Source organism: Acanthopagrus latus, chromosome 19 (assembly GCF_904848185.1).
Source record: "Acanthopagrus latus isolate v.2019 chromosome 19, fAcaLat1.1, whole genome shotgun sequence".
Taxonomy (NCBI): Eukaryota; Metazoa; Chordata; class Actinopteri; order Spariformes; family Sparidae; genus Acanthopagrus; species Acanthopagrus latus.
In genome coordinates this window covers 4201274-4223554 of record NC_051057.1, presented here as the reverse complement: position 1 = coordinate 4223554, position 22281 = coordinate 4201274, and the positions used below count along the sequence as shown (strand labels likewise).

General features: G+C 40.9%; 1 protein-coding gene across 1 annotated transcript; it reads left to right on the top strand.

Moving 5' to 3' along the window:
* Window positions 1-217: 217 nt before the first annotated feature.
* aoc1 (amine oxidase copper containing 1) lies at window positions 218-5635 on the top strand. Its single transcript, XM_037078752.1, has 5 exons — window positions 218-362; window positions 874-2411; window positions 3244-3532; window positions 4136-4268; window positions 5183-5635. Exons 2-5 carry the CDS (start codon window positions 878-880, stop codon window positions 5450-5452), a joined length of 2226 nt encoding a protein of 741 aa, XP_036934647.1. The 5' UTR covers window positions 218-362; window positions 874-877; the 3' UTR covers window positions 5453-5635.
* Window positions 5636-22281: the final 16646 nt, after the last annotated feature.

Here is a 22281-nt window from a genome sequence, read left to right as displayed (position 1 = left end):
CCCTAAATTAATACACTGCTATTTATAAAGCCCATGTTTCCCCCTTGGTATTATTAGATCTCAGCGTTGCATGCCTTCACCACAGCATATTACTGGACTGTCTAAGACGATGTGATTTTCTGGCACAGTGCTAAACTTCAGTTTATCAGCAGCATTACCTAAAATGGCACCTGTTATTTCATCATATTTACGACCCACCGTTGGCCAATCAGCCTCCGTCACTGCAAAGTAGGAGGTTAAACATAAGCAGCAGTGCAGTGATCCTTGTTTACGTTGGAGAGTTTTCTTCATTGGGCGAAGCAGGACGACCGGACTGATCAAACTAGTTGCGCAAAGTGCTTGAAGCAGGAGGACGACTGCAGGTACAGTCAGCATGGTTTATTTCTTTTTCCTGATGTAGAGCTGAAAGTGTTTCTCAATAAGTACACCATGTATTATAGTAATATTACAAAAATACCATTATGCAAGCATTTTATAAAATCAAATGAGTCCTGAAGAATGTGATGACTCGCATTGAGAAATTGATGGTTTTCTATCTCATAAATGTGCAGCCTAAACAGTGCAGGGAGATAGAGTATAGAGAATGACAGTGGTGACTGTGAGTGTGTTACAGCAGAGGCTGATCCACACTGATTGTGTTCCCATGGAGAGGTAGAGAAGATAGCAAATAGAGTTAAGCGAATAAGGAAGAATTGCTTATCAGGCTTTGAAAAGTGGAGGAAAAAGGGAGAGCCAAGCACAGGAATTACTCTAGTTTTAATCGAGAAATGATGTCATTGACAAGAGCATAAATCTAAGAAAAATGTTAGATTAGAAGATTTTCCACCTTCATTCACTTTATTAATGTTGGATATTTTATTCTCCTTATACTAGAGCCATGAAGATTATCTGTCTACTGCTGGTCTGCTTGGCTGGTTGTAGTGCTTCCAGATCAAGAGAGTGGGCTCATCATGGCGCCCCAATGTTTTCGGACCTCACTGTGCCTGAGATGAAAGCTGTCCGGGCCTACCTGCATGGTATTCCTGAGATGCAGCTTACTAATGCTCGCAGCAAGACTCTGAAGAAGAACAACATCCTACTGATGGAACTCCACGTGCCAAGGAAGCATGAAGCCCTGAGAGCTCTGGACCGTGGACAGGCCAAACCCCCACGCGAAGCCCGCGTGATCATCCAGTTCGGGAACCAGACCAAGCCCAACATCACTGAGTACATTGTGAGTCCTCTGCCATCTCCAAATTCCCACAGAGTCAAGATGTTTAAGGGGGAGAAGCCCATCCAGTTTGAGTCGAGGCCGATTACCGCAGTAGAGTATGACCATATCATCGCCATCCTCACAAAGATCACCACTAAAGCGCACAAGCTCCTGTTTGAGACCACGGGAGGGTTTTCCTTCACTAACTGCTCTGACCGGTGCCTGACATTCTCAGACATAGCCCCTCGTGGGGTCGGTCCAGGTGAGAGGTCGAGCTGGATCATGTTGCAAAAGTTTGTGGAGGGTTATTTCATCCACCCAGTTGGGTTTGAGGTATTGGTCAACCACAAGGACCTGGATCCAGAAAAGTGGACTGTTGAGAAGGTCTGGTACAACGGCATATACTTTGACAGTGTTGAGGAACTGGTAGAAAAATATGAATCAGGAGGTGTCGAGAAGGTCAAACTACCCGATCATGATGAGAATGACCTCTACTCCACCTACATCCCCCGAGGTCAGAGCAACACTCCCACTGATATCCACGGGCCAAAGCTTGTCGAGCCCCAGGGACCTCGCTATCACATTGACCACAATTTTGTTGAATATGCTGGATGGTCGTTTGCCTACCGAGTCCGCTCATCAGCCGGACTTCAAGTCTTTGACCTTCGTTTCAATGGAGAAAGGATTGCCTATGAGGTCAGCCTCCAAGAAGCTATTGCCTTCTATGCTGGTGACACCCCTGCTGCCATGCAAACAAAGTACATCGATGCTGGCTGGGCAATGGGCACTTCAACCTTTGAGCTGGCGCCTGGAATCGACTGTCCGGAAATTGCCACCTTTGTTGACCTCTACCACTACTATGACACGGACAAACCTGTGCACCACAAAAATGCACTGTGTATTTTCGAAATGACCACTGCTATGCCTTTGAGAAGACATTTCAACTCCAACTTCCAAGGGGGATACAACTTCTATGGAGGGCTAGAGAACACTGTGCTGGTGTTGCGGACGACCTCGACAGTTTACAACTATGATTACATCTGGGACTTCCTCTTCTACCAGAATGGAGTGGTGGAGGTAAAGGTCAGCGCTACTGGATACATCCACGCCACTTTCTTTACACCTAACGGACTTCACTATGGTACCAAAGTATACAACTATGTGCTGGGGAACCTGCACACACACCTCATCCATTATAAAGTGGACCTGGATATTGCTGGTGAGTATTATGGTGTCTAGTTTTTTACAGCAGAGGTTGCCACCTGCTCATCAGAAGCAACCACCGTTCATACACACACTGTCATTATCGCCCCCTGCTGGTATTGCACCTTGATAAACAAGTGAGCTTTTCGCACCTAGGCAAACTGAAGCTCACAATATTGTCCTCTGGTGGATCAGCAGGTCTATTATTCACTTTAGTGTGAGACTAAGCTGAATGAAGAAAGTGAGAATCTCATAAACATTGGTACTGATCATAAAGATGATCCAGTGTTTTTTCTTCCTATATTGACATAAGACAATGGGTAACCAGAATGCCTGGAATGTGGTCTTCAAAGGAAAGTGGAAAAGCAACCTTTATTTTTTGGTTTATAGTGTGTATTTTTGAAGGAAAGGCAAAGAAAGTTTATTAGTATATCACCTTTCAACACCATGGCATTTCAAAGAGCTTTGATTTCAACTTGAAGCTGTGAAAGCAGTGCAGTGAGATGAAAGAAAGGCACAAAGAAACTTTGCTTTGACCAAGGCTTTTATTGATTTCAAGATAAAAATGGATGACTTTCTGGACTTTACCCTGTCATAAAGGAGCCAATCTTGACCTATAAATTCTGCAAGACTGTTCTGTTGAAATGTGTGATCCAGGCTATCTATGATCTAGGCTCTGTGCCATGCATAGACAACAACTCAAGCTTGTTAAACCTGTCTACTAATTCTACTCTGAGTTAAAAGAAAAAGCAATGGAGACTCATGATGCAGACGTGAAACTTTGTATAGTATCTCAACAGACTGCTTATAACTTTTCTGAAACCCACTTTTCCTTCACTGTGACACAGGTCGAGCGAACAGCTTTGAGACGCTGGATCTGAAATTTGTCAACTTCACAAACCCCTGGAGCCCAGAGAATTTTGTTGTCCAGTCGAAACTCCACAGGACTGAGCACAAGACGGAGCGATCTGCAGCTTTTCGCTTTGGCAAAAAGTTCCCCCGCTACGTGCACTTTAAGAACCCCAATGAGAAAAATAAGTGGGGGCACGAGAAGAGTTACCGTATTCAGTTAAACTCACATGCCCACAGTGTCCTTCCAAGAGGCTGGAGAGAGGAAAACGGCATCAGTTGGTCAAGGTAATAACAATTGTACCCCTTTTGTTGTTGGACAAAAATAAATGTATAACTTGAGTCAAACTTTTAAAACCTCAGATACTATCTTCTATGTATGCCACACTTCCAAATGTCTCATCCATCATCTTAGACACGTTTCCCCCCAAATCCATCATATATCTTATCTCTGGAAACGTGGGTATCTTCAGTAGAATTTGAATGTCCACTATATAAATGCATTTTAAGAAAGTCTGCACACGTAATTGTGGTGACAACATAGTTTGTAATGATCGACACATCAGAGGATCAGTGGGCTCAGGAGGTTAATCTCTTGATTGGAATTTTGTTGGTCAGATCAAATTATGTTTATGGAGGAACAGAGGTGCAGCTAACAGCCAAATAATATTTTTTACAGTGTTGTCTTTGTCCCCTAATTGTGGACTCCAACCATTGGGCTATCTGAGTTAAGTGTTTGCACCTGACTCAGGAAACATCCGTCTTCCTCATTACCCAGGGGAAGATCACTGTGTGGACAAAATCAATATAACTAAGGTTAAACAATGTAAGGAGAAGGACTCAATCAAATGTCAAAGTTACAGAGTGAGTATGAAACACTCTTCCTTACAGGTATCCTCTGGCTGTGACTCGTCATAAAGATAGCGAAGCGACCAGCAGTAGCATTTACACCCAGAACAACCCCTGGGAACCTGTAGTGTCCTTTGAGGACTACATCCGCAACAATGAAGACATAGTGAACCAGGTACAGTCCAGATGCATCTACATTCCCTGTTTATACACGTCACAAATCCACAGGTTTTGTCCACGATATTTGTGAAAGTCAGACGGAAATTAGGTAAGGTAACATTTTGTAATAACTAACATTAAAAAAAGTGAATTATAGGTCATTAGACTTTAGTTAATAGTTATTTGACTGTTAACAAACAATGAAATAATTTATAAACCATTTATTAAACAGTGGTAATGGTTTATGAACATAAGTTGTTGATGATATACGCAGTATTTACTAACCATTTACAAAGTGTCATTAAACATTGGCTCCAAATTCACAATAAACAATTGCTTTAAAAAGTGTTATAAATCAAACCTATTTTCCAAAATGTTGAACCATTGCTTTGACCTAAACGGTTTTCCAGTGAAATATTCAACATCTCCAACTTCAAACTGTTTGGTAGAAACATTTAAATCTATATTTTTTTTCACAACACAGGACATTAATGAAAACTGGCAACAAGTACAGATTACCTTGAATAATCATTGAGGAAAAATGGATCCAGAAAAGTGTTTTATTTTGTAATATCATCTTATGATCACCAGCCAAGGTGATGGTTCAATTGTCATTTTTGTTACATGGTTTCTGGAATTTTAAGGGTGAGTTATGATTAAAGTAAATGGACACCATCCTTTGTGATGTTGCATCTAGCTCCGTAGAAATGTGGTTTACATTTCAGGAACAGGGTGTTTTCTAAGAGGTTACGTCAATGGTTCATATTTGCACTTCCTAAAATAATCTGTTCATCCGTTCTGGTCAGGACCATCATGGTGACTCACAAATGCTGACATTTTGGTCTGTTTGCACTTTCAAGTAGATTAAAAACTACCTGTTATGTGTCCTACTCTGAAAACCTTGTATAATGTTGACTCTCCTGTGTGCAGGACCTGGTTGCTTGGGTGACAGTGGGCTTCCTGCATGTGCCTCACTCGGAGGACATCCCTAACACGGCAACACCCGGCAACGCAGTTGGCTTTTTCCTCCGACCCTTCAATTTCTTCAACGAAGACCCTTCGTTGGCATCCAGAAGCGCCGTGATTGTTCGGCAAGGCGAGGACGGCAAGCCCAAGGTCCAGAGATGGACGCCTGAGGTCATAGGTCACTGTGTGACAGACAAGCCATTCTTTTACAATGGCACATATGCAGGAGTCTAAAACTGCTCTTTGTGCCAATATAATTTTTGCTCCATTTAAGTTAATTGCAAATCGTGAATCTCAGAATTAGAATAATCACTTCAGTTACATGTAGTCAGATTTATTCTTTGTAATGTTTTACAGTGTGAAAACTTTAATATTTACTTTTTAAACAAAACAAGATCCATGTAAAAAAAAAAAAAAGACAGATAAGAGGAAGAGAAAAATTGGTGTAGTGTCCCATTTGTTTTCATAAATGTTGCCTGCTGGTAGACTATAACTTCAAATCCTATTTTTTTTTGTCCTATAAAATAAGACTTGCTGCATTAACTGCTCTAAATGTCTGTCGCTGCCTCTCACCAATCGTTCATGCTGCAATACATATTACACATGCACAGATAATCTAAATGTCAAAGTTAATGTACCACACCAAATGAAACCGCACATGCAACCTGACAGAGGTAAGGGGAGGCGGTGTGGGGCATAAGGGGCCTTGAGAGCTCCTGTAATCCCATGTTGGGTCTCCATGGTTGAGGTTTAGCAGTAGCGAGCATCCAGGATGCAGGATGCTCCGTATCCGCCCCGCTTGTGGTAAATTGCTGGCCCTCAGCGTGCACTACTTGCCCCTACTGTGGGAATGTTTTTACTGGAAAGACAACAGGCCTTACAGAGCAAACAGCCTGATTCCGGATCCTTCCCTGCAAACAGTCCAGGATACCTCCTGGCTGGGCAATCACCCTGGAAACCTAACATTACAAACAATATGACACAATGTACTCAATATCAACAGCACATGTAGCTGCTTTGTCTTTTATGTACACATTCCTTGCATACCAGTGTAACTTTATAGTTCTCAACCAAAAGATGTAATGAAGTGCAGAATAAATCAAACTGTTGATCATATTGTTTGTTTGTCTTCTGTATTCAGCAACGATTAACACGCGCTGAAAGCTAGATATAACTGTTAGGACAGACAGAGGTGGATTTTGCAGTGGAACAGTCGGTTTGTGTGACGGGTAAATAATTAGTGTTTTGGATTTGGGAAAAGGATTCTGGCCAACAACTGTTCTAAAAACCCTTTTTATAAGTGTGTGCTGATGTTTTACAGTTTGCGTGGTAAAAGAGGAATAACATGAAAGCAATGCATGCATGGATGAATGAACGGCGTTAGAGGAGAGGACAAAAAACAATGTGAATTGGGTAACAAGCATTCCTCTGGCTATTTCCATGGCAATGACGGTCCTGACGTCACAACAGAAAAAAAAAACTATAGGGAAGCAGTTAACATGAGACAAGTTTATACATTCTAAATGGCAATGTGGTTCTTTTTATGTGTACAACAGCTTACATATCAGTGTAAAAGTTCAGTACACTCAGAGCAGCTGTGACTCAAGGGTAGAGCCAGCGTCTTGTTATTGGAAGGGTGTTGGTTCGATTCCCCTGGTCTGTAAATTCAAAGTGTCCTTGTGCAACATACTGAAGCCCCCAGCATGTGCTGGTCGGCACATTGCATGGCAGCCACCGCCATCAGTGTACGAATTTATGTATGAACTACTGTAAGCTGCTTTGGACAAAAGCATCAGCTAAATGCCGTAAAGGTAAATGTCATGCTGAGATGCCCTTAAATAATTGAGCTTGTGTGGTGTGAAATCTCTCTGTGACTTAATGGACAGTCTGAAATTGATGAAGGCATACTGTTAAAAGCAGCCTAAAAGGTAAAATAATACTGACAAATAAAAGCCTATATATTTTAATTTTAAGTTTAACAGGACACTGGATCACAAATAATAGTAAAGTGAGAGTAAATATAGGGTCTACACTTAGATATACTGATAAAACAAAAGTAACTACAAAGATAATCTGCATAAATCAATGAGACAACCAACACACCCATATGTCTGCATTTATACAACACATTCCTGTTTTTTAAAGGTTTACAGTCCCCAAATAAAATGCCTGGGAACTTAATTGATAAGGTGTCGCCACCTAGTGGGTTCTGGAGTAATTGCTTGTTCGGTCAGATCATCAGTTGAAGCCTAGTTGCAGTGGATACATGCCATGGAAGTCCTTCGAAAATGTACATCATTACTCTTCAGTTAGCATGCATATATAAAAACTGTTGTGCATGTTCTAACCATGTGTTTGTCTGCCTAAAGAAACACTTTCCAATAATGTACAATAAAATGTGAGTAGATGCTAAGGAGTGAGTGAGGAATAACTCAGGGATGACTTGACAAGTATTGCATTATTAATGAGTAATTACTGAATAAGTGAATTGAGGAAAATATTGTATATGATGAACTACCAGAGAACAGACTGGGTGGTACTACATTACAAATCATTAGGTAATGATTAGTTCATAAATATCTGTGATTCAACATACTCACCACTTTCTTCATGAGTTGTTCTGGATTAACTATTAATTATATCTATATTTGCCAGTCTACTGAAAAACTGCACAATACTTGTCACATTCACTGATTCACACATACATTCACACACTGATGGTAGAGGCTGCTGTGCAAAGTGCCATCTGTTTATCAGGAGCAATTTGGGGTTCAGAGACACTTCAACATGCAGCCAGGGGAGCCAGGGATTCGAACCAGCGACCTTCCGATTACTGGACAAACCACTCTACTGCCCCTGAATGTATTAGAGGTGGCCCCATTAATGTATCATCCATCAGTCTGTTCTCTAGTAACTCATTATCTCCCATATAGTCCTTAAAAGCTTTTCAGGAAACTACTCATTAACGATTCATCAATCATCATATAGTTCTAGTGATTGTGATTCACTTCTCCTTAGGAGCTACTTACCTTCTTGCCGAGTGTTGCACAAATTTTTGATTAGTAAAGTAAACCATGAAACACCTCTTAATTTCTAAGGAGAAATGTTTCCAGGTAAAGGGAAACTGCATCAGTTTTACATGTGACGATCACTTTATTCATCATGGGGAGTACTTCTCAGACTCCAAAATCAGCTCCACATGAATAAATGTCCTGTGTGGAACTTGCAGGATGGGTCCATTTTTTAAAAACACAAAAACATTTTAGTATGCCAAGTGTAAGATCCAGTGTTATTAAGCTCTGGTCACAGATGATATGAGACTAGCTAAAATCCACCTGTGTAAGGTGATTTAAATGGCTCTCCCATCTCTCCTTTAATGCCTCTCTCTCTCTCTCTCTCTTGCTCTCTGTTTTGTGGAGACTGTCTGTCTGTCTGAAGTTTTGTTTCAGCTGCTGCTCTGGGGTGGGGGTTATTTTGAGAAGTGGACAAAGAGGAATGGGATGGTTGGCATACCAGCAGGGACACACATCACCATGCACCATGCACATAAAATCACCCACAGATACGTGCATTCGAACACATACTTGCTTAATGAGGGGAAGGATCCTCAAGGTTCAGTTTATCTCTCAACTGCTTACTAAATGAATACAGTTTACAGTGTTCAAATTCTGGAAGAAAAAATAAAAATAAAAATGTCCTTTATATGCCATGCAAGAAAACGTATTCTTTTGATTCCCAGAAGTGTTTTTATACCGTACATCTAGTTCCTGTGTTGCTTTATCTCACCTGTATGCCAGCATCAGGCCAAACAGTGGCAAATAATACTTTTATAGGTATTTTGAAAAGGTATTTTAGGCCCAGTACACATGTACATGGGTATTTCTTAGAACAAAACTTTGCCTGTGGTTTCAGCCTTCCGTACACATGTAAACAGCATTTCAGGTGAGTGAAAACTGAGGGTGAAGATATTCAGGAACACTGTTTCCAGTGTTGTTTTTGGCTTGTCTCCTTTGTGTGGCAGACTTCTGATTGTACAACATGGCCTTAGTGGACTCAGCCAACACAACAACCCCTAATTTTAAGTCAAAGTGGGTGGTAGTGACTGTAGCCGTCTTGGCAGTGCCTGAAACTACACCCTGAGAGGTGCAGCGTGGGGGTGAACGGAAGCAAACTGAGATGGTTAACAAGCTCACTTAGCTGGAAGCTACCAAGCTAGCTAACGCTAGCGAGCCATCTATGTTCATGCATACAGATAATCAAATCTTTGATCACGGGATAATTAATGTTTATTCAGGTTATTTGCATGATACGTGATGTGTATTGTTTGTTTTTGTAATTTTGTTTATTGTATTTGTTTGTTATTTATCGTGCGGCCCTGACTGCAAATCAAGTTTCCCACCTGGGATAACAAAATGAATGAAAAGAAGTGAGTTTGGCCACAGTTGTCATGGCTGGTAATGCTGACTAAATTGTGCTGGATCCAAAAGCAAGAGGAGGCAGAATGCCTTTAAATGTGTTGAAGTGGTTGGGAATGTGACTCCAAGCAGGTTGAATAGTCAGAATACCTTGCTCTTCCTTAGCTGCAATTTTCATGCAACACAAGCTTGCAGTGTCTTTCCTTTTTTACCGTCCCTTCCCTGTAGGTTCATAAAGTAAAGTAGATTACAGTGGGTTTGCTGCAGACAGGTTGAGTAGTGAGAATGAAGATGAAATCCACTTTCTACTCCCAAAAGTTTAAATCTTGTTCTCTCGCCAGCTCTGGGTGTTCATTCCTCCAGAGGCTCCGGGATCTGCCCATGTCTCTATTCTCCAGAGGTCGCCAGCTCCAGCAGCTGTCTGCCAGGTAAGGTTGCTCGTTAATCCAAAACACTGGGGTATGTTCCTCCACTGTTAAGTCCAAGATAAAGAACAGTTAGCACTGTTAGCTAAATTAAAACACAAGAATGCAGACATGTCAGAATGCTGAAGCAAACAGTCCTCCACTAACTGTTAAATGAGAACAATCTGATATGAGTGTTCCTTGCCAAGTCACAACCCTCTCAATCATGTTCAGACATTATAGGGGAAGTTTTAAAATGTTATTTTACAAAGAGCAATTTGTTTTATTTTCATTTTGTTCAGTGTGATAAGAGGGTGTGATTTGGAAGGAAAGGAAAGCTCAAGCTTGCCTCAGCTGCCCGACGTCTGTTCCAGAAATACATACGCTCAGTACAAATGTGTTTACTGTTAGATCTTTCTACACCACTGGAAACACTCTGCTGTGTCACTGACTCATTTTCATAGGATATTCATAGCTGGGTCAAAACAGGGTGTAGTGTTGAATCAGATTATTCCAACATGCAACATCTCCATACCCAGTGTCACACTGTGGGGCTGACACAGAGGTTTAAATGCAGTGATGTGTCTGATGATAAAAACACAGCTGGAAGTAGAAGAGTAAAAGATAAACTAGGTAAAGAAACAAGGAAAGAAGCATGTACACGGGTCAGACTCTTCACAGGTTGTGTGACCTTATAAACTTGTTGGGTGTTAAAAAGGATTTACCAGTATATTTAATAAGGAAAGCACATTTGGTCCATACAAGAAAATTACATAAATTCAAGTTTCCATCCAAATGTGCAAATTGAAGCACAATTTCTTGGATTGTTTTGGCATAGAAAAAAAAGTCAATTAGAATTTCATTATTGTATTGAGAAGCATTTAAGATAGGCAGTTAACACAAATTTAAATCGGTCGTTGAACTCATCTGAAATAAACTTCATTCACCAAAACAGACGTGGTATGTCTTTCCACGATCACCTCTGGTTTGGTCCAATTAAATCCGCAATTCTCTGCATAACATATGAAAGCATTTTACTCTACACGTCATTTTCACCCACTGGTGACGTCCAAAACTCTCTCTCTCCTGTGCTGCTGTAGGCCTCTCTTATCCCCACCTGCCATGTCTTCTTGTCCCCAGAGTCATAGTCCTGTGAATCACCTCTGTACTGTATCCCCTGTCTTCAAACTGGACTCTATTTCTCAGAGACTGTGTTCGGACCCATTCTGGTGTCCAGCCATGTTCACTGCAAAGTGCTTGAATCAGGTCAAGTACACTGCAGGCAGAATCAGGTTATTAGGTCACATATCCCCACAGATAATTAAGCTACTGAAGTGTAAAAACTGATTTAGCAATATTTATTTTTTGTAACATTTCTGATTTTTCCACACCAGTTTTTTATGCGCATCTTGCAAGCGTCATGAAATTCATGCTGGCGCCAGCAATAATCGTCAGAAGCAGTCTCCCAAAAAAAAAAAAAAAAGATCACAAAAGATGGGTCGGCATCAAATAATTGTCTCTGGTCCCTTAACCCAGCAGGGTAATGATGAGACCAACAGTAGAGGTGAAGCTCTATTCTACAAATCTATTTTCAATTTAACCTCAAACCAGGATATTAAATGTGCGTCATTTGAGGCTCTCATTTTAAAACCATTTCAAACCAATTCCTAGAAGAATTTGGTGAATTTATTGCAGATCGTATGACTCATGCAGATAAGATCCTAATTATTCGAGATTTCAGTATCCACTTCAATAAGTCTTCTGACCCTCCAAGTAAAGCTTTTCTTGGACTTCTTGATATCTCAGGCTTCATTCAGCTTGTTCATCACACCTACTCATTCCAGTAGTAGCACTCTGTACTTGACCCTTTCCCGTGGATTAGATGTGTCAGCCCTGGATGTTGCTTCTGTCTCTTCTGCTGTGTCGGACCACTTTTTTATAACACTTGAAGCATCATTAGCCTGTCCTTGTACCGGTGACACAAATGTTTTAATTCCTCATCATAGCAGCCCAGCAATCATAGCAACGCTCTCAAAACTCAGGGCTCCTGACGGTCCCCAGGGTTAAGAAGAAGTCAGCTGGCTGCAGGGGTTTTCCCTATCGGGCCCCCGCTTCCTCTGGAATAACCTCCCAGCTGACAGCAGACAATCTGGCTCTACTGACGCCTTTAAATCTAAACTCAAAACTCACTTCTTTGACTTAGCCTTTAATTAGTCATTTACTTTGATTGCTACTTTCTTCAGTGGCATTTGTCTAACTTTTGGTTTGGTTTTCTGTCCCTAGAAGTTGCATGCTGTGTCACTCTCTATAGCTTCTTCCTCCTCCTCCTCCTCCTCCTCCACCTCGTCCTCCTCTGCCTCCTCCTCTCTTTTCATTCAGGCTCCCTTCTGATGGACCAAGGGCCCCTGGGACCATCTACCTCTCCTGGCTCCTGCTGTCTCACATGGTGACGGAACCAGATCTTCACACTAAGGGCTCTGCTTGATCATTACTGTTCACTGTGTTTCAGTTTCTCCTTATACCTGTATTTCTGTAAAATGTGATGCCTCTTAAGTCCGATCTGTCTATTACTAATTATCTTGTGTGGCCTTCCAGGTCACCACAGTGAGAGAACATTAATGATCACATATTTGTCATGAATGCAAAATATTCAAGTCATTCAGCTGTTTGAATCACTTGTTCACATTTGCCTGGTTAATATGTACTGGTGAAGGGAGGCTTGGAAGCTCACAGGTGCTAGGCCATATCTGATAGTGAAAAGCTGTCGATTGGATTTTTTAAAATTATTACTTGGGCTGTCTTGTACATTCTGCAAATGTTATTCATTGAGCTTACACAGTATAATGCATCTTTGTCACTTTCACCAGAGACTCCAGTCTGCACTTCACTTGTCTGATAAACCATTGTCAACCAACATTAGGATTCATGGTCGAAGACTGTTTTAATATCTTGTGGACAATCAATTGTTGCTATTTTTTTACAACGCGTTGCTCCCCATGTCTGTGGCTGACATGCACAGTGTTTAATTTCTTTAAATGCTTCGGTTGTTTCCGGCTGTCACCTGACCCGCCTCGGCTTGTGCAATAGAAGGCGCTCATCTGGTGGGAGGTGAGCACAAAGACGAGTGGAGAGGTACGCTGCTCTATTTTCTCTCGTCTTATTTCTCATTAATGACAACAGGTTTTTAAGCTTGTCAGTCCAGCCGGAGACATGCTAGCTGACTGGTCAGTAGTGTTCAGACTACTGAAGGGTCTGATGCCCTGAGTGAGCGGAAGTCAAATATTGAAATAATAGACAATTCCATTATGAAATGAAACTGACTTCATGACCAGTGGCATGTAATGCATGCAGTGCAGTTGTTGTTGGGGAAAAGTATAAGAAGAACAAAAAACAAACAAACAAACAAACAAAAAGAACATTGAAAACAAGATGACATTTGAAGGAGCACCTTGTAGTACTGGAGAAGACATTCATACTCAGAATGTTTAATATTTGCACTAGTAATGAGGTACTAACACAATCTCAGAAGTGTTAGCTGCCACCTTTCTAGCATCAAACAGGCCTTTAAGGTCAAGATTCAAGATGTTTTTATTGTCATACACACAGTTTGCACCAGGCAATGAAATTCTTAATTTAAACAAGGGTCAGCTGCAGCGTCCTAGCAGCTAGCGATGGCAGGCTGTCCTCCTGTTAGAGGAAGCAAGCAGCAGCATCAATCAGGTTGAAGGAACAGACCTCGGTGGCTCTGTCTCCTTCTGAAGAACATGTTGTTCCTTCGGCAGTCACTGAGATATGAGTGGGTTGAAACATTTCACCAAAAGCACACCCTTACGGTAACTGCTGAACAAAAGCAGGAGCTTCTTCACAGCATCATGTTACCTTGGAAATGCGACGGGCATCGGGACTCTGTGACCTTTAAGCCCTGAGTAACATCGTGGTCATCTTGCCAGAGTTTTATTGATTATGGCAACTTTCGGCCAATATGGAGGACAGAATTTTGAATGTGATGTTTAGGAAGCAAATTATTTTACAGTTGTAGTGTTCTACTGCATGGCTACTGACTGACAAGCAGCATTTTTATTGGATGCTAAACTGATCTTAATTTCTCTGTTTCTGTTTTCTTATTTTTCCCTGTTGAAACAGATGCAGACATGACTGATGTCAGAAGTGCTGGTTTGGTCTTCTAAGAAGACATGGAATCACTCAAACGGCAGAGAAATCAATGTGAGCCATGCAGTTTCAATGAACTTACAGCTTACAAGCTACACTTACTCACCCACAATAAAGAAACACCAAATTGCTGCAACCAATGTGGGAGACATTTCAGCAACCAGGGTTCATATGGAACGCACCTGTGTAACCATTCCGCACCATACAAATGTGACTGTTGTGGAAAGAGTTTTGGTTACTTATGTCATTACAAGAGACACCTGCTTGTGCACACCGGAGAGAAACCATACAAATGTGACTAATGCGGAAACAGTTTCAGCTTGTTAAGTAGTTACAAGGACCACCAGCGTGTCCACACTGGAGAGAGGCCATACCAGTGTGACCACTGCGAAAAGTGTTTTAGTCGCCTAAGTAACTACAAGACGCAACTGCGAGTCCACACTGGAGAGAAACCATATCAGTGTGAACGATGTGGAAAGAGATACACTCAATTAAGTAGTTACAATGAACACCTGTGTTGTCACACTGGAGAGAAACCATACTGGTGTTCTCAATGCAAAAGATTATTTGCTTGGCCAAAATCCTTGAAGGTACATCGTTGTGTTGCTGTAGAGGAAGAGAGCTATGACTGAGAGTTGTGGTGAAAAAGTTTCTTCTCTCAGTACAGGGGCTAGAGGCGGGGTCCGCCTCTCCCATGCTGTATTAAGATTACTTGCCTAAGTAAAAGGGACTCGCAGAGAAATTATGGATGCATGTAATCCAGCACAGCTTTATCGTATTGATAATGTCCATACTGGTCATCACTCACTCTCTTGGAGCTGAATTAAGGTACTGCTGATGGAAACAGAATCATATTAAAAAGGTTCAACTTGCAAAATACTGGCTGACTTTTATTTCAGTGTTAAGTGTCCACAGGTAATGCAGTGAGTTTGTCATCAAATGAAGAAGTGACCTCTGTTGTTAACCAAAATGCCTCTTAAATCATTTCACTATTTGATTGTGTAATAGGTTTTACTCTTATCAAGAAAGTATAAATTGCGGCGAGTGGTCGCATTAAGGTCCGCAGGCGATTGGCTGCACATCTCAGCAAGATCACTGTCATGATAACTGCAGTCAGTTACTATTGACAGATTTCATGATGTAGGTAAATTGAGTTGTCAATTAATCTTAGAGCACTTAGACATGGTATTATCATCTGTCCTGAGTGATCTGATCACAAGTGGACAGCTCGAAGTACAGATGTTAACGCCCCCAAGAGCCATTGAAGGCACATGTGAGATCATGAGAGAAACAACCATTTATGCCTACAGGCAATTTAGATTAACCAAACTTTTTTGCAGTTAAACTTGTCTGGGGCAAGTTCCTGCCCCAGCCAGGACTCAAAGCCAGGTCCTTCCTGCTGTGGGGCAACAGTGCTACCACTGCACCGCCGTGCTACCCTTCTAATTGAGGAGATCTTCTACCCTAATACTGTAGTTAAATTGCCATTATAGCCTTTTTGTAAAATTAAATGTCCTTAAAACTGAAAAATGTTTATTATTTCAGTGTTTAACTCATACCAACTGTAATGTTCTTTAATGGCTTGGATACTGACTGTGAGCTAAACTGCATTGCTGTGGAAAATTTAAGCATGTTTTCTTGTTTCTGTAAAAAAAAATAAAAATAAAAAATAAAATAAAAAAGACCCATATCCCTTACCTGTAACAACCCACCCAGGACTGCGATCAAGATTCAGCTTGAGTCCTGCAATTTAATACCAAGGCTGGCCAAGTTTTCTTTCTTCAATAATCAATAAGTCTTTAAGTTTGTCCTTAATGAAGAACCGGATATCTCTAGATGAAGTGTGTCCACCAACCCTGTAAGCCATAACTTCAGTGTTGGGACATCCTTCTTTTTCCTGAATAAGAGGATAAACAGAGCGAACAAACTCATAAAGAAGTCAGGGTCTGTTGTTGGCTCTGAGCTTGTCACCCTGTTTGAAGGTGGAGGAGGGCAGGATGCTGGCAAAGCTGCTGGAAATCATGGACAATGCCTCTCACTCCCTCCTCAAAGCTCTGAACAAGTTTAAGAGCAGCCTCAGCAACAGACTCACTCAACCTCGCTGCCCAGAGGAACGGCACAGGAAATCATTCCTAACTGGTGCCATCAGACTTTACAACGCTCGCTCCAAAACACACTCATTATTTGTTGCACTGTAGATTATTATCTCTTCACATCAAAATGCACCTTATGCTCTTGCACCTTACAGTTCCACTTACCTTTAACTCCACGATACCTCAGCATTTTATTTTATTTACTTCACCATTTTATCTTATTTTATAACTTCTTATAATCTTCTTAAAATACAGCTAATGGACCACCAATGTAGTGTTTAAAAAAATGAAAACAAAGAATTTCCGATTCTGATTATATTTGTTCTTCAAAACAATCACACTGTACAACACAGGCTGTATTATTTGTCTTTACTTGGACTGACAGTTCTATCCAATGTATTGCTCACAAATTTGAAGTAGGGTCACGATCCTTTTCCTTTAGTATACACCCAATACCCACAAACCACACATCAAAGTCTGGGATCACAGGAGTGACGGCAAGGTAAAGACAATTGTTCCAGAGGATTTAACAGCTCGTCCTTGCTCTGTTATGTCCTCTTTTCACGTCTCGCCCCTGAGTGGTTGCTGGTTGCCTTCTGCATGCTTGACTCAAACTGTTAAGTCATAGCGTAGCTCTGGTCACGTCTGTCTGTTTATCTTAGTTCTGATACAGTGAATTATGAATTGTAATTTTCCTTGTAAATACAACAACCTCCTCAGCCTCCCGCTTGATCTTATGCCGCTCAACCGCAGTAGTGCAGGTCTTGCAAAGAAAAATCAGCGATAACGCCCTGATGTGAACTACACTCATATCATCTCTATCTGTCTGCACAATACACATTCTCCCTCCTGACTAGTGCAGCCCATGGGATCTTGTTACCAGCAGCATGCCATCTGCACATAGACAAAAAAACAAGTCTTGTGACTGCTGTCTCTATATTAACTCCGACTTAGTCTCTAACCCCCTTTGGACTGTGCTTTCCATCACACAACCTTTACCAAAGCTTTAACTACTCTTCAGTTAACTGAAAAAGGAAAGAACACAACTATTTATCCAGCTAATGTTAGGGAAACCCCAGAGAAATTAGCCTCATATCGGTGACCATAACTTCCTATGTAGGAGAGAAAAAGTTCATTTTAAGTGTTTATCAATATCTGTCAGCATTTTTCACTTCTACAAACATATCTTACTGGTGTAAACAAATCGAAGGATTCATAGCACAGAGTAAAATAGCATGTAATTGATGATTGCACACATGAACATAACTTTACAGTGTCTCACAAAGGATTTATTAAATCATAATGCATATGTTAAGTGCTGCAACTAATTATTTTTTGTCATTATTGATCAGCAAATTATTATGTTTCATTATGTTTTTTCAAGTTTTTCAAGTTGGGCAGTGGCGGCCCGAAGGTTGTAGAAGTGACTGGAATGATAAATCTGTGAATCAGGAGAGTGAAAAGCTGCGCCTCCTCCGTTCTCATTGCCACCACTGAGGTGTAACAAGAGAACATCACTCCGCCTGAATAAATAAGGGTTAATTGTCATGAGGAGTGATTACAACATTTTCATGTGGAAGCTCAAATATGGAACAAAACATACAGGCACTTTCATGCTCATAATGATATAAATGACATTTTATGCAAGTTCAACCGTGTTACAGAAACTATTATTTACAAAAGCCGCACAAGATGAATTTAATGTGTTGAACACAATCAGTAATATATATCCATTTCCTCTTCACACACAGGGGCTGATTATTATCTCCGCTAAATCAACACATGAAAATCAATACATTTGAGTTTTCACCTGCCAGAAAAAATCTGAAAATCAGACCAAAGATTTATTACTGAAATTGTGAGACCTAAAAAAAGCAAAGCAAAATCAGCCCAAAGCCGTTCCCATGATTGACTTTGTAAATCTTTTGTCAGCAGTGACATTTTAATTCTAAAATTTGAAATATCAGACCTTAATGTTAAACTGTATGAATCTGTTTGAACTGGTTACTGTGGTGCTCTTCTAAACACATGTAGGTGCTGCAGCTGGGCCTCTGCTCTTCAGAGCATCTCTTACGTCATGTTCACCTCTGAGATTTGTTCAGACTAGAGAGCTGAGGATGTACCGCTGATGACCCTCCACTGTCTGTTGTAAGACGTGGGAGAACAATAACACAGCAGTGGGGGACCCATTTCAGAATAAAAGATTTCTTTCATGCTATAGCTCTGACCCACATACACTCCAGGCATGCATCATTGGCTCCGGTAAATTCGCCAACACAGCTGGAGCAGTCTTTAGGGGTCCAGTGAACGGCTGCCTTGCAGTATATGACCGCAGTGGAGGAGCATTGACTGCAACAGCCTACCCACCTTGGATTTAGACAGTTTTGAGGATAGTAGTGAAGTAGTGACATTTACATGAGCAAGTTGTAAGTCAAATATTGGTCTTCGTTCTAATTTTCTGAAGGCTTAGAGAGTAAAACGTGACTCAGAGCAATGTTAAGAGTAGACTCAGCTTAAAAATGTTTTACATTTAAGAAACTAAAGTGATCCAGAAATACAAACTGGACATTACTGCAGCAATAACTATAATATTTTAATGTCTGGATCATCAAATAGTAACCATATTCTGGACTGTGCTCCCAACCATGTCACAATCTTTTCTCTCTTGTCATTAAAAAAACAAAAAAGCTAGGTCAAGATAAGGGTTAAATATATCTCAGTCAAGAACTCTGACAACAACAACTTCCCCTCAGCAGCCAGTTTGTTCAGCTCTCTCCCAGAGGACAAGCTCTGTGACAACAGTGCAAGGAGAGAGGAGGCTGTTTGTCGACTGCTCATCCATGTTTCCAATGAGTCAAGACTAATCGTGTGTATCGGAGTCAACTGCACGAACCTGCACTTTTCTGTCACTCTATTTGCAAAGAAAAGTGTAATGACACACCTAAATAATACATTTTTACAATATGAATATAGAATTCATATTCTACTCAGTCATATGCAGTTAAGCAAATGTACTAAACCATTATCTTTATTAGAACTAAAGCCTAACTAAAGAAATAGAGAAAGAAATGCGCTTGTCACTATGAAGCTAAGCCTGCAACAGGCTGTCTTCTTTGGGAATGCACTGAATAGTAACTGGTCATTATCAGTGACTTTATCAGCTTTATTTGGGTCTTTTCCAGGCCCAGATAAAGCTAGACATTTAGACAAGAAAATCAACCAATCAATGAATCAATCAATCAGCCTTTATTTTTACCCAAGAGATCATTGAGGAGTACTCTCTTTTACAATGACATCGATTCAAACAAAACAATTAAATAGTAAAAATACAAAGTAAAAGCAGGCCCACAACAGGCTAATGAGAAGATAGCAAAAGCCGATCTTGAAAACGGATATAGTCTCTTAAAATAATGTAAAATAACATTCAGTTAATTTAGTTTTATAAATCCCTTAAACTGCAGTTATGCCAGATAATTTAATACAGTCATGTAAAAATACTTGCGATTAAAACAATTGAATGGTTATGAAATATGGTCATTTAAAACAACCAACCAGTGGTACAAAAATACTCATAAGTCAAAGTTTTAGATGAAGTAAAGTAAAAAATCTTTAACAACTAAGTCAAAATTATGAGAAAGACAGTTAAACACGTCAAAATCTTGACTCACATTGGGAATTATATAGTCTATAGATCCAGCTTAACGAGAACATAAATGTAGGTCGCGATAACAGAACAAATCCTCCACATTTTCTTTAAAGAATTGGATCTCCATTATTTATATGACTAGACAAAAATGAGGACAGCACAAAGACGAACGCTGACATGTGTCACCCTGAACACTTGCAGCTGTGGCTGTGTTGTAAAGGGCACATCTGTTCTTACCCAGCTTAAAAAAGTAATCTGCACTTCATTTTGCAAGTCATTTTGAACTGAGGTGATGAGTTTAACTGCGGATGAGTAAAACACCATGGACATGGAGGATTACATCTTATTTTGTCAGCCCTGTATTTTGGGCTCACAGCCTGGGTGTGCTGCATGCACCCTTCTTACATTCATCCAGTCAGATTTAAAAAGACAAGAAGATCAGCATAAAGATGTGTAAAAAATCATTATACACACAAGACACAAAACACAATGACATTCATTTGTGTCAAAGGCAATTTCAGGTGATGTTTTAAACAGGAGCTGAAATAAAGTGACTTAAACTATTCAATACAGCCACTCCCAGTGACCCCACCACCCCTTGGTAAACCAGCTGTCCAGCCAGCTGTCTATTTTAGATGTCCATGTAACACTTTCAAGCAATTACTGTCTGAGTGGTCTCTTGGAGTTCATCCAAAATATTCCCTCCTCTGAAGGTTTGGATAGCTGAAGAGTAAATGGTGGCCTGTTTGACAAGGTTAAGTTGCAACCTGAGAGCCTTGAATAGGAAATGACAGGAACCAGTCTATTAGTCAGTATATACAACAATCAGGGATTGGCTGGAAGCTGGGGGTTAAAGACTTTTAAGTACCGTACAGTAAATGTAATCAAAAGTAATATTGCATTATTAATGTTTGTTACAAATAAACAAATAAACAGCAAATAAGCGGAATAAGCATTGATAAATATTTCACTCCCATGGACACAGACATGTCATATGTAGGACGGAGACATCTATCAGTCAGTTATTCAATCGTTCATTCAATCAATCAATCAATCAATCAATCAATCAAGCAATCATTCAAAGATGTATTGTTATTTAGCCGTACCAACAAAAGTAGTGCAAAGAAAAATTAGATTACATTTCTCCGGGATCCCATAACACAAACACAATAAATACATCCAATATATGAATATGATCATTTAGAACTAAAACTATGACAAGGGCTCATGAAATGCAGTAGTGCACATGCTCCAGATCAGTAGTTCAGCAATCTAACAGCTTGTGGAAGGAAGCTGTCGATTCGTTTGTTAGTTTGAACCGTTTTCCTGATGGGAGCAGTTCAAAGAATGTGTGGAGAGGGTGGGAGGCGTCCCTGACAATGTTCAGTGCCCTGCTCCTGTAGCGGCTTAGGAAGAGTCCTTGGACAGAGGGGAGGGAAACTCCAGTGACCCTCTCAGCTCCTCTAACAATTCTCTGCAGGGCTTATTTGTCTGACATACTGCAGCTAGAGTACAATGTCAAGGCGCTAGAACGCTCTCCACCACACCACTGTAAAAAGTCCTGAGGATGCTGATGGGGAAAGGCTTGTTTCAGCTTCTTCAGGCAGTACAGTCGCTGCTGGGCCCATTTCGTGATCCCTGAGGTGTTTTTATTCCAGATTAGGTTCTGCAAGATCTGCACTCTGAGGAACTTGATGCTCTCCATTCTCTCCACTGTGCGGCCACTGATGCTGAGAGGGCCCTGCTCGGGCTGTGACCTCCAGAAGTCGAAAATCATCTCCTTCTTTTCGTCCGCATCGAGCGCCAGATTGTTTTCTCTGGATCTACCCTCTAGGTGTTTAACTTCTTCTCTGTACATAGATTCCTCATTTTTATAAATGAGTCCCACCCCTGTGGTGTCCGCCGCAGACTTGTTGATCTGGTTCCCCTCGTGTCTGGATGCACAGTCATGCGTTAGCAGTGTAAACAACAATAGACTGAGTACACAGCCTTGAGGAGATCATGTGCTCAGTGCGATGGAGTTGGAAGTGTTATTTCCGACTGGGACTGAGACTGAGGTCTCTCTGTCAGAAAGTCCTGGATCCAGAGACATGTGGCGGTGTTCGGGCCGAGTAGGAGGACTTTCTCCATTCGTCTCTGGGGGAGGATGGTATTAAATGCTGAGCTGAAATCCATGTACAGGATTCTGGCATAAGTGTCAGCCAGCGTTACCCTGATTCTTAGTAAAGTCTCTCGGCTGTAAATTTTGCAGACTGAACGTCTGGGATAGGTAGAACACCCAAAACTTTCACTCTCGCTGATCCCTAGAGAGGCCGCTGCATCCATGCAAGCCTTG

What these genes read in the sequence shown, in the direction of transcription:
- aoc1 (XM_037078752.1), top strand. Translation starts at nt 878, where the DNA reads ATGAAGATTATCTGTCTACTGCTGGTCTGCTTGGCTGGTTGTAGTGCT. An exon ending in AGTGGACCTGGATATTGCTG is followed by an intron (nt 2,412 to 3,243) that starts GTGAGTATTATG and finishes ACTGTGACACAG; the next exon opens with GTCGAGCGAACAGCTTTGAG. An exon ending in AACGGCATCAGTTGGTCAAG is followed by an intron (nt 3,533 to 4,135) that starts GTAATAACAATT and finishes TCTTCCTTACAG; the next exon opens with GTATCCTCTGGCTGTGACTC.